Source organism: Barbatula barbatula, assembly GCF_947034865.1.
Source record: "Barbatula barbatula genome assembly, chromosome: 22".
NCBI lineage: Eukaryota > Metazoa > Chordata > Actinopteri > Cypriniformes > Nemacheilidae > Barbatula > Barbatula barbatula.
Genome location: NC_136785.1, coordinates 3,125,127 through 3,139,939, shown reverse-complemented (window position 1 = coordinate 3,139,939; position 14,813 = coordinate 3,125,127). Strand labels below are relative to the sequence as shown.

The following is a 14,813-nucleotide window of genomic DNA, read 5'->3' as shown; positions in this document are numbered from 1 at the left end:
GTCATTGCATTAAAGATCAGGAAACCTTCTGTTATTTTTACTCCTTGTCTGTTTACTCTTAAACTGATGAAGGTCTCCAGAATCAACCGACAACATAAACTCAACAAATGCAATGAACTGTAGCAAAGTAAATGTAATATATAAATAAGACTAAGATATATTGGGTAAGAGTACATCATCTAACACATCTAAAGGGGGTCGCACACCGGATGCGGAAGTGCCGAGCATCAGGTCTAGAACGATATTATTGTGGTAGAATCGAGAGGTTTTCTGTATCGATGAGCTGTTTTTCCGTTCTTACCAAACAGATTAATGCATGTTGCGGTTTATGTTTAAGTCAATGAGCACATTAAAGATGGTTTATGTTAAATAACATCAAATTTAATGTTAATTATGCGAGTGGCCAGTTGTGTCGCAGTAGGACTCAGAACAGAGTCCTGGTAATGGCGCTGCGCGGCTCGGCGCTTCCGGTGTGTGACCCCCTTTATGGCTCAAACACACTACAAGACTTTTGCTCAGCTCGATTTTCAGTCTGGACGTGTTATAGAAAGTCCGTGCCAGTCTACAGATTTGATCAGTAAGTGTGTTTCTATCTGAAACATTCAAAACTGTTTGTGTCTTAAATCAAAGTCATTGAATTGCATAAAACAACATGTGCATAGCACGGCTTCTTTTCAAAATCCTGCTAAAAATTCTGATCTAAATAGACTTTTTTATTAATAAATTTCACATTTTTCACTAACTATGTGTAGGCAATACACTATACATATATCACTATTATATATTATATTGTTGCCAATCAGAAGTGACTCGTTCATCATAATTTGTCACATAGCCCTACCGTGAGGACAAGCAAAGTACTTAAGGATACAATCCGTAACTTTTTGGGGTTCAATATTAACACATTTATAAAGCAAGTACATCAAAATGTGTTGGAAACTGTCTCCTTATCGTATATTATCGTATATTATTATTCTTTTGTTACAGTTGGTCATAATGGGCCAAAGTAATGGATTGCAGCTTTAATGCGGCCAAGCCTTTCCGCGGTGGCCCTCTCTATATTAAGGATGGTCTGTAATAATGAGCTACATCTGCAGTGTGGAGTCAGCTGAGAGACTGCGAGATAACTCAGAATCCACAGCTGACAGATGAGCCAGCACACAGTAATCGATATCGCCAAGAGAATGAGAGCAACACTCACTGCCTCCACTTCAGCCGGGTCATACCACACGTTGATGTAGGGGTGCTGCAGAGCCTCGTCCACAGATATCCGCTTGGCAGGATCAATGATCAACATCTTAGACAACAAGTCTCTGGCCTGACTGGCTGTTTAACGCAGGAAGACAGAGGTTAGCCAGATCATACGCAATGTTAATTATAAGGCGACTTTAGAGCAGGGACATCGAGAAAGGAAATCGTCGGTTGAGATTTTGTGTTGTCTTTAAGCACATGTTTGAGGAATACTGAGCAAACGTCTCACAAACTCTTGTCGTAATGACGTATCTCATCATTTGATAGTTTCTTCTTTCAAGGGCATTGAAAGCATCACATGTTGTTTCCGGCTCTCATCTTTCCATCTATTCCACTACAGCTCCATACACACACATCACATTCCCACACTTTCTTGCTCTATAAATAGTCTCGTATAGTCAGTCTCTCTCTCTCTCACTCTCATCACTTTACTCTGCCATAGGCTGGACCACTTCAAAATGGCCGACGCTGATTTTTGCAGCTCTCTCTCTCTCTAATCTTATTTGACTCAATGTATTTTGTCATTGTGAAGTGATTTATTGGCATAACAAACACTGCAAAGGCACTTTTTCATTTAAAAAGTAAAATAACGGTGAAAAAGCGAAATAAAAGAAAAATATAATATCTTATTGTTTAATAATTTGTATTCATGATGGATATTGAGGTTTTGTTACTACACTGCTAAAATGATTTTGTAATTTTCCTCTTGTTTTCCAGTGCAAATATCTTAAGCTATTAAGTCTATATAAAACTATACTTATATCTTAAATTAAATCAAATTAAGATTTACCTCTTTGTTAAGTATTTAATTCAATAATTAAATTTCATACCTCAGATTTTTTGGCAGATTTCTTTTTCTCGTTTTAAGCATGTAAACTAATAAACATATTTTTTAGAACAACATTTCATATATTATGTCATCATGCTTCTCCAATAAATACATAAACAATTATACATACCGTATATATACACACACATATCTCTCTCTCCTTCTCTCTCTCTCTCTCTGTATATATATATATATATATATAATCAATAAATGTATTAATAATTCATCTTGATATTACAAGATATTATCTAAGAATATTAAGACTGGAAAACCAGACAAAAAACACTGAGCAGGATTTCTTTCCTTCTCGAGAGAAATGGAAAAAAAGTACTTTTGCCCTACCAAACTAAATACAGATTACAAGACGATATAAAACACAACTATACTCGATGTGGCAATAAGAAAAGTCACAATCATTTGTGTTCACTGATTTTCACTGTGTGTTGAAGCCCCAGCCCGCTCCTCCTTTATACTTGATATACAGAGCTCTCAACTGCTTTACCTGACAGCAGAAGGTTTATATTCACAATAATCCTCATATATCCATCTCATATCCACAATAATCCTCATATATCCATCTCATATCCAGCCTTTCGTGTCTCATTACAGCCACACACACACCCCTTTGTTTCCACGACCAGCATTAAAATACAGACTTCGGCATCTGCTCGTGTTGTTCACTGGAAATAAAGTCCACCAGCAATTTTCATATCAATAGCTCACAATTCAACTCCACCAACCCCTGAAGATTGACTAACAGCTTTGAGTATTATTCATGAAACGTCTCTCAATTTGGCAAATGAGAAGGAAATCGCTGCCAGATTCTCGCAGGCAAACAATCGTGAAAATAACACAGAAAGACACGTAAATAACAAGCGAAATTTAAACTTCGCTGGCATGATGTAGTTATTTTTTGGTGTATGGAAAGAATTTCAGGATGAATCTAGGTTAATGCATTCAAGTCAACTTTAATTTACACCAGTCCTTTTCACCACAAAATATACTCACAAATGTACTTTACATATCAAATATTCACAAAGAGTGAGAGTGAATGGCAATCTTTCTGAAAAAGTCTGTTCATCAACAGGCTCTCCACAAGGATGTGTACTCTCACCTTTGCTTTTTATCCTGTACACAAATATGTGCCAGAGCAGGTGGGAAAATAGGACTATAATTAAATACGCAGATGACTCAGTAATTGTCAGCCTGCTCCAAGACAGTGAAACAGGCCACGGTCCAGTCATTGATGACTTTGTTGAATGGTGTGAGGCGTCTCACCTTCAATTAAATGTAGTCAAAACAAATGACATGCTCATTGATTTTAGGAAAAATAAAAAACAAACACAAGAAATTACATCAATTAGTGGTCAAACCGTTGAATGTGTCGACTCATATAAATACCTGGGAATGATAATTGACTCCAAACTCACATTTGGAACTAACTGTGAAGTGGTATGTAAAAAAGGACATCAGCGCCTGTTTTGTTTGAGGAAATTGAGTAAATTCCAGGTTGATAAATCCATTATGACCCTATTCTATCACGCTTTTATTGAGTCAGTTTTATCTTTTGCACTAGCAGCCTGGTTTGGCAATCTCACTTTGAAAAATAAAAACTCACTCAACCAAATAGTAAAGTGGTCTAGCAGGCTGATTGGTGAGAAACAGCCTAACGTGGAGACTTTATACACAAAACAGGTACAGCGCATAACTAGCTCAATTTTAAATGACAGTTCTCATTCACTGCACACAGAGTTCCAGCTTCTACCCTCCGGGCGTAGGTTTATTATCCCCAGATGTAAAACAAAAAGACACAAGAATAGTTTTGTTCCTGCAGGCATTACATTGAGGAATAAGTTATAGGCTAGCTATAATTTGCACAAGTGTTCATTCTGTCTTCTTGTAATATTCAATATGTATGTATCATTCTTTTCTTTTTTTTTTTTTTTTTTTTTATACGTGTCTACCGCAAACACAGTTTAACTTAGGTATTTAAATCTTTTTACTTGTATTTATATACAATTCTGTATGCTTATGTATTATTTTATTCTTGACCGATAAGAACTTTTTTGATGATTTTTGATGATGATGTGTGGTAATGTGTGATGATGTGTGACTCTACTGCAAACAAAATCTACCTTCGGGTATAAATAAAGTAACTTGAACTTGAACTTGAAATAATATATCATAGTTTTTACACCGATTTCAGCGATGGGAATTATATTTATATTCCGGAAAACAAAAGTAGTTATGTATTTTTATGCAAATATAAACTCTCACTTACCTTTGAGCTTGTTGTGCTCAGAGTCTGCAGGGAAGAGGCAATCTGGGAAGAGTTTGGGGAAGGTCAGGCCGGCGTATTTTGGCCTGTTTTCCACGTAGTTACGCACAGTTGGCTGCAGTTTCTTCATGAACTCCGGAGAGGGCGTGCCGAGCTGCTCTATAACCTTATTCCATTGGTCGATATCTGAATCGGGTGGAGTCACGGAAAAACACCTACAAGCTGTATGAGGCACAACTGTATCTGATTCAATTATGCGTTTTTTTGTTTTAACTGTGGTTACAGGCTCAACCAGATATAGAGTCTAAAACAAAACTAACTACAAATAATAAAGTTTAGAAACCTTTGAAATAAAGTTTGATTCTATGTGTGTTTCAGTAATAAGCACTGAAGCAGTAAAGGTTAAAGGTTATCGTGGTACATTTGCATTAAAAGGGAAGTGACCTAAGATATTTAGTCTTGTTTTATGAAAGAAAATGTAAAAATGAAAGTTTATGTTTAAAACAAGACACGCCTTTCATCACGGCTACCTTTAAATCTCTGCCATAAGCAATGCACAGTGATATTTTCTTTCTGTGACGATACGCATCTTCCTCGTTTTTCATTCGGAGCACCATTTTTTCAAACTTTTAAACATCATACATTCATTTTCGAAGAATTATAGTGTCCACCAGAGCCAATGACATCACACCGACATGTTTTGGGGTCTAATAAGTCCTAGCACAGTTGACATACACCCCCAGCACGCTGTGCCGTTCACACAAAATTCACGGGTCCTCTGAGCATCCCATTATTGTAAACAAACAATCAGCCAAAACAAACACAAACGTTTCCTCTTCCTCTCAGAGCGAGATTGATAATGTGTCTCTGTTCATTCACCGCTCCGCATGGTTTCTAAAGATCGCAGACAAGGTCGTCCAAACAAACCAGCAATTACCAGACTGAAAAGTATAAACATCATCAAATACAAACGCGCAGACCACTGACCGTTCACCATCACAACCCATCACACGCTCAGACAAGAGCTCAAATATTCCTCTTGATATGAACTTCACTCTTAAGAAATGACTCTTTGAAATGTTTTCTTTCATTTATCGTAGTAAAGCTGTGGGAATTTGGGGCGACTTGGAATGGGGAGACATACTGCTGTAATTCACGTCATTGTTGGCGTCTAAGGGAATGTTTTCTAGCAGATACGTCTGAGATGGGTTGGCCTCGGGCGAATGGATCCTGAAAATATAATAGCTGTCCTCTCTGGGTGCCTAGCAACAGGGGGGAGGGATTAATGTTGTCATGGTAGCCCAGTTGGCCTTGGGTAATCACATGACTGTTTTTGCTCTCCAGGCATCCTATGATTTCCACAAAAGGGGGTCCTGGTTCAAAAGGCCGGTGCAGCCGGGACCACATTACATCATCAGGAACGGCCTGCCTCCTAAAACACAAAACCACCCACGTATCTCTCTCTCGCTCTCGATCGACATCTCGCATTTAAAGAAGCCGACAAATGAAAAATACTGCCTGGCGACTTCTTGCTTTAAAAAGCAAATTTGGTTTAACGCCGAGAAAAAGAGCTCACGTATAATTTTTTTCTTATTTCTTAACAAAAACTCCCTACATTCCCACCTCCTTGTATCAGTTTTAACCAAAATTATGATGTAAACCATACGACACGTTTTCATTTCATTTCTTATCAAAGCTGCAATGCATATTTCTGCCTCTATCGCCACCTCTGTTTAAAAGATAAAATTGCAGGTTACTTTACATTACTTACCTTTAAATGGGCTGATGTCAAATTCAGTCAAACTGACATTTCCTGCGGAATCAGACCCAATATTACTACTACGACTTTATTGATATTATTTTTATGTCGTTTTTTATTTATATTATTGATTGAATTATGTTTGCTATTTTTTCATGATTAATATTATCTGTTTATTTCCCCATACATTTCTATTTATATATCATCAAATAACAGACAGCAGGGCAGGATACGATCTGTGCCTGGAAACAGCACTGCTCCTCTTATAACTTCTCCAAAGATACAGCCTACAGACCACATGTCCACTACACCACACACATACAACACACGAGTCAGCCGTATATATACCATTAAACGACTACACATATTATTATACAAGCTCTTTTATTATACTCTTTTATATGAAACATTTAGTAAGTGAACTACAGCTAACATCTGCCTACTTGGACACCTGGCACATTCCCTCCTCGATATTATATTTTCCTTTCATTTCTGATTCGTTTAAATTCTCACAACACTTTGGAACGAAGAGATAATACCATCCTTCACCTTCATGTATTCAATTTATTCTGATTCATTATTAAACGGGACGCTTCTTACAGCCCGTCTATGTTAGGAATCTTAAACAGGTTAGCGGAACGTGATACGAGAAAATAAAGTGCAGAAAACATCTAACATCCGCAGAAAAAAACATTTCGAAATCATTCATCTGATTGAAAATGTGTATGTGTTTAGGTAAAATTGTCCTTTTTGTTTGATTCTGTGAACTACTAACAATATTTGGTTTCTATTTGCATTTATTTGCAGAAAATGAAAACTAGAGAACCAGGTTAAAAAAGCAGAAAATACTTTAAATACTTCAAAGAAAACAAGTAAGTATTAAAGCAGTAATATTTGTACACGTATTTAGGTGGGTCACACGTCAGTATATGGGGCAATTCGTGCTATTAACCATTAACTATGACTTTCCCCCAATAAACTCTTAATTTGTTGCTTATTAATAGTTAGTAAGGTAGTTGTTAGGTTTAGGGTTGGGTAGGGTTAGGGATGTAAAATATAGTCATGCAGAATATGTGCTTTATAAGTACTAATAAACAGCCGATATGCCAATAAGAGGCATGACACTAACAGCTAGTTAATGGTGAGAATTTCCCCTCATATTGAAGTGTTACCACTCCTGAGCTTTGATTTAGTTGAAATTCAACAGACACTGGACTGAAATGGCCACAATACATCTAATAATATTGATGATATTGGTCTCAATTTGTTTTACCGCAGCTGTACATCGCCAAAGGATGCAACAACAAACAAAAAATGGTTTTGCTTTGGTAAAACCCTTTAAATGGGAAGCATGTAAGAACTATTGATGAAAAAGCACAGCAAAGTTCATTCAGCCGTGTGTTAATGACTTTTTAAAAACTACAAATCCCAAATAAGCCAACTTGGTCTACAGAATCAATACCTTTAGTGCGGGTTTAAATGAGAGAAAAGGTTGAACTGAGCTGTGTTTTTATGATAGCCTGGAGCATTGCAGGGAATCTTAAGGAGCTGTTGTATTGTATTCAGAAGGAACTGAATCGTAAAAGTCAAATGCAAACATCTCAGTGATATTTTATCAGTGGAACTGGAGCACAAATCTCTGTCTATTTCATAGACCTGAGGCATGCGGCACAGCAAATTTAACTTTCTATTACGATCTACAGATGATACAAGACTCGTGTGAGCTCTGATCATTGTGAACTCTTTTTGATGTTTTAATCGACACAGCATTTGAAACACATTGCCTGATCGTGCTCTTTAAAATGTATAAACCTGAAACCTGAAAATGTCAAATAAAGAAGAATGTGTAAAACACAGACTCACCATTTTCAAATATCAAAAATAAGACGACTAAATAAAAGCTATACTTTATATTATAAATGTTATATTAGAAGTTTCCAGTCTGAGTGGAAGAAATAGACAGAAAAATGTGTGACTAAAAAACTAAGTTAGCTGGAAAATGAGTTGGTTATATAAGATCAAAACATTTTGTGTTAAAGAACCTTAGTCACTTAGATATGCCTGGACAGATGAATATTGGTCTGGTCTGGTCTGGTCAAGACTCATGTGGACCACAAAATCATGACACGAATCCATTTGCTCATTTGAAAAAAGAAATCCCAAGTTAAAATAAGATTGAGAATTGTATAATAATCCAATATGTCATCATTGCAAATGGTGACTATTTTAAATTCTGGATGAACTTAACCTTAAAAAAAGTATTAAGTCTACGGGATCACTAATATGAATACTGACAATGTATGCTTATTTCCTATTGGCTTGTAAAATCATCAAGCCAAGTTGGACTCAATAATGAAGGATACAGTCCCTGCCAGGGAACAGGATTTTGTGGCGCACCATTTCTCCCATGATGCAACCAACTGACCAAATATCCACTGTAGGCAAAGAAGAAGAAACAAGAGCGAAGGGAAGAAAAACAGAGGTTAGCATTAGTACAAATACAACATCAGTGATGAAGATGTGAAAGATTTGTGTGACTCCCACTAATAACATCTGCGGTGTCTGTCATGCATTCAATTACGACGCATTATCTGCCTGAGATGGGGAAAGACCTCAGGGAGAACATTTCTGCCAGAAAATCCATAGCCTGACCTCTCTCTCTTAAACTCTTACAAACAGCAAGACGTTGGCCTTCAATGTATTAATGAAGTTCATTTGTATTGTTAAGCAGTAGAAGGTGTTAGTCTTTTCAGTAAATGAAGTGCTTCAGATTTGTCAACGTTACATTACGTGTGAAGTGTTTGGTTTACCGTTCTCCTTGTAGCCCATTCCCAAAATGACTTCTGGAGCCCTGTAGTATCGCGTCACTACGTAGGGGGTCATCATAAAACTAGTGCCAGCGGTCCTCGCCAGCCCAAAGTCCAAGATCTTCAGCGTACAATCCGATTTCACCACAATATTGCTAGGTTTCAGATCCTAAAGAAAATGTAAGTTAAATAGAAAAAGCAATAATGAAGCTCCAATCCTAACCCCACCTCTAAACCTTACCGCAAAGTTGTTATAATTTATTAAAAGTAGTAAAACATTTTAGTTTATCGACATCATATCAGCCTACGATCTAAAAACTGTTGTGTTAAAAACAACACAAGCTGTTTATTTTTTTAACACAGAAAACCTACACGGCTCATAATGTGTTCAAATTCCATAACACGAAAATGTGTTATTATTTAACACACCCTTTTTGAGAGTATGAATCTTATGTAAAGAATAATGTTATATACACTTGACGAAAATGAGAAATGTAACCTTGGCATAAACTAAACTAAATCTCAAATTAAATACAAAAATATATATACTGTAAGTAGCAATATAAAACTAAACAAATAAAATGACGTAAGCGCATCATAACATAGCTGTAACATTCAACTAAAATGAACATGAAAACAATATAACAAATATCAAAATAAAAGCTTACTGCAAACATGAATAAAACGACAATAAAGCTCAATTTAAACCATAATACCTCTGCCACTTGCAGGAAAGCAGATCATTTTAAAACGTACAAATGTACGAGTGAGAAAAAAGCAATTATTGGTAAAGTTAAGCAGAGTTAAACATTACGCAAATATAAAAATAAAACAGTAATGCACAGACAACCAATGAGATTAGAGATAACAGAGGTCACGTACTACGTCAATAATATCTGAGGGTAAACCTTTACTGGCATTGACTTGGCAACCTTCAGTGGAAATTTGTTTTACGTGTGTATATTGTTGTTTTTATGTCTCTTACCCTGTGTATGATGCCGGCTGAGTGCAGGTGTTTGATTCCACACAGCATCTGATAGAGAAGGTAGGACATTCTTTCATGGTCCAGTTCCATCTGAATCACCTGGCAAAGGTTTGCGTCCATCAGCTCCATAACCAGATAACTATGGAGGAGGAAAACGTTTATTTATCGGTAAACTGATATATTGTGGATTTTCAGTATCGACTGTATGCGTTTCATCAGCACCGCTTCATTCATGACTTCTTCATGTGCAGAAGAGCCTGCGGTTGATCAATGTGGATCTTTACGGCCTCTTTCGTTGAGAAAATGGCCGGCAGGAGAGGAGTGAATGTGAACGCTAAGAGCCAATGTTAGTGCTCAAATGCAGCGTTCACATATTTAAGGGATTAAAATGACAAACTGAAATGGTGTGACGGTGCACTTATAGAAATCTATACATACCGTCTGATGTATATACAGATGTGAATATAAGAAAAGCATCGTTTAAAGGCAGTTAGACAAAATATGAAGATTAAGTTCTGAGTTTAATAATGTAGTCAACATGAACTTCATCTACACAGAACTTCTAATGATCCGGGTAGATGCTTTATACTCCATGTATTGATCGGGATCCAGACTAAAGTCCACACAACGTGAGGAATATATTAAGCCATTGGCGGCAGTGTTTAGGGACCAACCAGAAAGCACATCCACAAATGATAGCAGGTGATAGATTACCCCCGCTCTGCATCATTTCAATAGCCGTATTGCGACTGTGTGTGTGTCAGATATAAATCACCATCGAGGTTATACAGAAATGAACTACTGTAAATATATCATATATTACTGTAGCGGCTTCTGCATTATGCAAGTATTACATATTTTTGCAAAACATCTAAATTATTATTAATGATTGTTTACGTGCAGACATTAAGTGTCTGCATTTCTTAATGATCTTATTTTTCTTTTAATAATTTAGTATCTGTTCACATTAGCTGTAAATGAGACTGTTTGTGGAAGCAATAGTGTTTAAACATCATGTCTGGAAAGTTACTCACACATCTTGAAATTCCTCTAAAGACTTCTGCGGTGTGAAGACATTTAATAAGCTGATGATCTGTAAAAGCAAATGTGGAAAAAGTTAAATATTGTTGCCGATCAATAACAGAGCCGTTTACAGTCGATAAGAGATAAAGATGAAAGAAGAACTACATTCGTATGTCTGTCACGTCTCGGCTGTCCTTTACAACATGCATCTCACAGAGAGAGAGAGAGAGAGAGAGAGAGAGAGTAGTTTTCTCTTTTTGAACAGTTTCTTCATATGTCATTCATCATTTAATACCACCTCTCTCTCTCTCTCTCTCTCTCTCTCTCTCTCTCTCTGCCTGCGGCCACTATGTTGTTCTGTATTGATGGCTGGTCATGCTTTACTCTCTATATGTCTTGTTTACAGACTCTGCCTTATATCAAACATTTCTATCTTCTATTACATAAGACTTGTCATCTGTCTTTTTGTGGTGCATGCCACATATCTGTTTACCGTTATAACATACATAACTCATGTATTTCCTTTTTCGATTTGTTACCCTGGACCACAAAACCAGTCATAAGTGACGCGGTTATATTTGTATTAATAGCCAACAAAACATTGTATGGGTCATCAGGATATTAACATTGTAAAAACATCAGGATATTAAATAAAGATCATGTTAATATATCAAGACTATGTCTAAATATATCAAAACTTTCTTTTTGTGAGCGGATGCAGCAAAATTGTAAATAAAAATGCCGGGAAACACGCCTACAAACTTCACTCGCTGGCCGGCCTTTGAGAATTACCCCCTCAAGTTTGTTGTCTATGTAAAGCTTAGAATTTCATCTTTCGGGTTCATCTCTCCACAACGTCATTACAGCGGTAAACAAACCTATTTCGTCTTAGAAACGGTCGCAGAAAAAGTCAAACTTGAAACTTATCATCTGAGGTCAGGCATCCACACCACCGCAATGGAGTATTTGTGTCTCATAGGAAACAGTTTGCAACATTATCCACCCGATGGAGCTCACGTAAGAGATAATGAGATCTGACTCACGTTTTTGTGATTGACACATTTCATAAGCACCAGCTCCCTGTATGCTCTTTTGGCGTGAGTCTGGTTCTGAAAGGGTCTACTGAGTTTCTTAATAGCCACATTTCTGTCCAGGACTGCGTCATATCCAGCACTGTAGAGAGAGAGAGAGAGAGAGAGAGAGAGAGAGAGAGCATCATTAATGTGCTGGAGAGAACAACATGGAATATGACATTTACAGAATAAGATCGGTGAAATTTATCAGACATGTAAAGCCATAACCATCAATTTGTGCTGAATATAACCAATTTATGTAGCAGTGATGTATGTTATCTATTACGACGATGGATTTAGCTGTGAAATCAGGAAGCTCTTCACCGATTGGTCACTGGCCGTTTCTCAATTCCTAGAAGGCAAAGAACAGACTTGTGTTTTGTGGAGACCGGTCTTGCAAGGCAGCCTCAGAAGAACGAACTTGGATGGACGCGCCGCAGAGACTTCAGGGACTTCGAGCAGATTCCGTATGCGCGCAAGGCTGCATTCGATACATCCTTGACTTCGAGAACACATCCGGGTTCTTCCATGTGTTCTCTGTTCTCTGTGAGTATTTGACGGTTATTGATGACGTAGAGCAAGAACACAAGGACACAAGACCGCATATTGAGAAACTAGTGATCAGGTAAAGGTTACATTGAAACCCCGCCATCTCTCCCTCCATCTCTCTCTCTCTCTCTCTCTCTTTGCCAGCCCTCACGTCCCTGGAAAACTGTGCTCATTAATAATGCAAAAGACTCGGCACTCCACGGGATAATATGGGATTCGACGGGGCCAATGTGCTCAGTGTGTGTGTCTTTAATACCAAAACACAGCAGAAAACTGGTTCATTGTGATTCACACATTAGCATTCTCTAAGTGTGTGCAAATATTACAATTTAATAAATTAAGCTTAAAATTAAGTTACAATTTCATAATAAAATGCTTCAACAATCAAGTATACCTGAGGGACAAAGTGAAGCACTAAACCATGTGATTCATTTATCTCCTAATGACAAAAAGTATTAATGACCATAGGCGTGCCGGTCTGTTTCTCACAGGATTATGGGAGAATTAAAAACATGCAGTTATGAATTGGCGTGCGCGGGGGAATTGTGTGACAAAGATGTGTCATAGTGAGGTTTGTATTAGAGTGTGTTTGTGTCAGTGTTGACATAATTGAATATGAGTTGAGTATGAATAATTGAAATCATCAGTGTCCACAGAACCGGAACATCTTGTCATTCACAAAATTTCACACATTTTCAAAAATCTTTCTAACACAAATGAAAGCCCAAGGGCCCCTGATGTCGAACTGAACCCTTTTAACTTATTTCTGTCAAGAGAGGACGTGTCACCAGAAGCCATTGATGTTTATGAACGAAAGACCCAAAGAGTGTTACAGGATAACAAATTCTGTTCTTTAACCATGTTGACATGTGTTGACAGGTTTGTTAAGTGTTGTTAAAAACAGACATAAAAATGAACAGCACGACTCACACAGGAACAGGAAACACAGCAGTTTCTAAAAAAAAACGAATCCTCCCGATGGAAAGTACAGATGTGAAAACGTGAAGTCTAAACTGACCTTCACTGTTTTAATCCAAGATCAAATGTAATGAAATGCATTTTGGCTGAATAAAATGTATTTGCTTGTCTACTTGTAATCTCGTGCGCTCCTCTGATTTAGATTAAAGACAGCGCTACAAAACACATTTGACCCGGTCACTGATAGTGAACTTTCACATGTGGTCCTTGATCACGTGCGCACAAAAGGTCAAGACAAGACTCGTTTGTCATTTCATGAGTCAGAAGGGTTCCCTATTTATTCCCAAAATGTACCCACAATGCAACGTTTTTCAAACCTTCACAATGGACTAGACAACAGTCTATGTGAGGTCCTAATCTCCAAAACTTTAAAGGGGGCATGCAATGGTGTTTCATGCATTTTGACTCATTTACAATGTTATCCGTGTCTTCTCTTGCTTGAAATGGTCAACTTGTTAACAAACGAGTTGGACGTATGATGTATGCTCGAAACAGCATTCGTATACGTTTCGGAAAGTTTTTTTTTAACTCTCATGAAAATGTGTTTTGTAACAACTTTTCTTAGTCCCTTACCAATTCTCGACAAGGCGAAATAAATAGCACGCCCGCGTGTCAAGCAACGAGCGAGTCCCATTTACCATCAAGATTGGCTGTGCAGTGGGCCTGCAAGCGGCAGCTCGTTACTCTTGCGATAGTGATAGAAGTTAAGGTGTGTTTGTTTGTTCACAGCATTTTAGTGATGTATATGTTATATAAACGGTGGATATAACGCTGGATTTGGAGATCATTTGAAAATGATAGATGCCGCGGTCCCAGCGCTAAAAGATTAAGTACATAAACCGCACGCGGTAAGTGAAGTTATTTGTCTGTGTTTTGTTGGCAATGGGTGCACAACATGCTTTTACCCAATCCCCCCGGAAATAATCGTACAGCTGTATCTGTCTTTTATAAACGTGATCAAACTAAAGGCTCCACGGATATTTGAAGGGTGCGATACTATTCTGTAAGTACTAAAGATTAACATTCGGTCTCTTATGGCCACTTAAGGGTCACATATTGTGAGAATCTAGGTTTTCCCGGGTCCTGGTTTACATCAACGTATGACATAAAGAGTTAAGACTTAGGAGATGGGGGATACAAGTACACGGTGTCCTTGACATTATGAACAAGGAACTGACATTTCTTTACCTTAGACAGAATGACTAAATATGGTATGAAGTGACTTTCTGTGAACCAAGTGTTTTGGATCTGAGTGTAATCTCATCTCCTCATTTATGTATA

General features: G+C 37.5%; 1 protein-coding gene across 7 annotated transcripts in view; it reads right to left on the bottom strand.

Moving 5' to 3' along the window:
* Positions 1-14,813, bottom strand: part of mapk10 (mitogen-activated protein kinase 10) — a gene marked incomplete at its 5' end in the record, with an annotated part of 46,515 nt that overhangs the window by 9,474 nt on the left and 22,228 nt on the right. For 4 of the 7 annotated variants that reach the window (XM_079487217.1, XM_079487219.1, XM_079487215.1 and 1 more), the window contains 7 exons: positions 1,202-1,326; positions 4,362-4,544; positions 8,481-8,552; positions 8,928-9,093; positions 9,910-10,048; positions 10,944-11,002; positions 11,976-12,105. In XM_079487217.1, the coding sequence (XP_079343343.1) occupies positions 1,202-1,326; positions 4,362-4,544; positions 8,481-8,552; positions 8,928-9,093; positions 9,910-10,048; positions 10,944-11,002; positions 11,976-12,105 (874 nt within the window). Of the gene's footprint in view, positions 1-1,201; positions 1,327-4,361; positions 4,545-6,350; positions 6,423-8,480; positions 8,553-8,927; positions 9,094-9,909; positions 10,049-10,943; positions 11,003-11,975; positions 12,106-14,813 lie in introns of all 7 variants that reach the window. The other 3 variants (XM_079487216.1, XM_079487220.1, XM_079487214.1) reach the window with 1 other exon arrangement.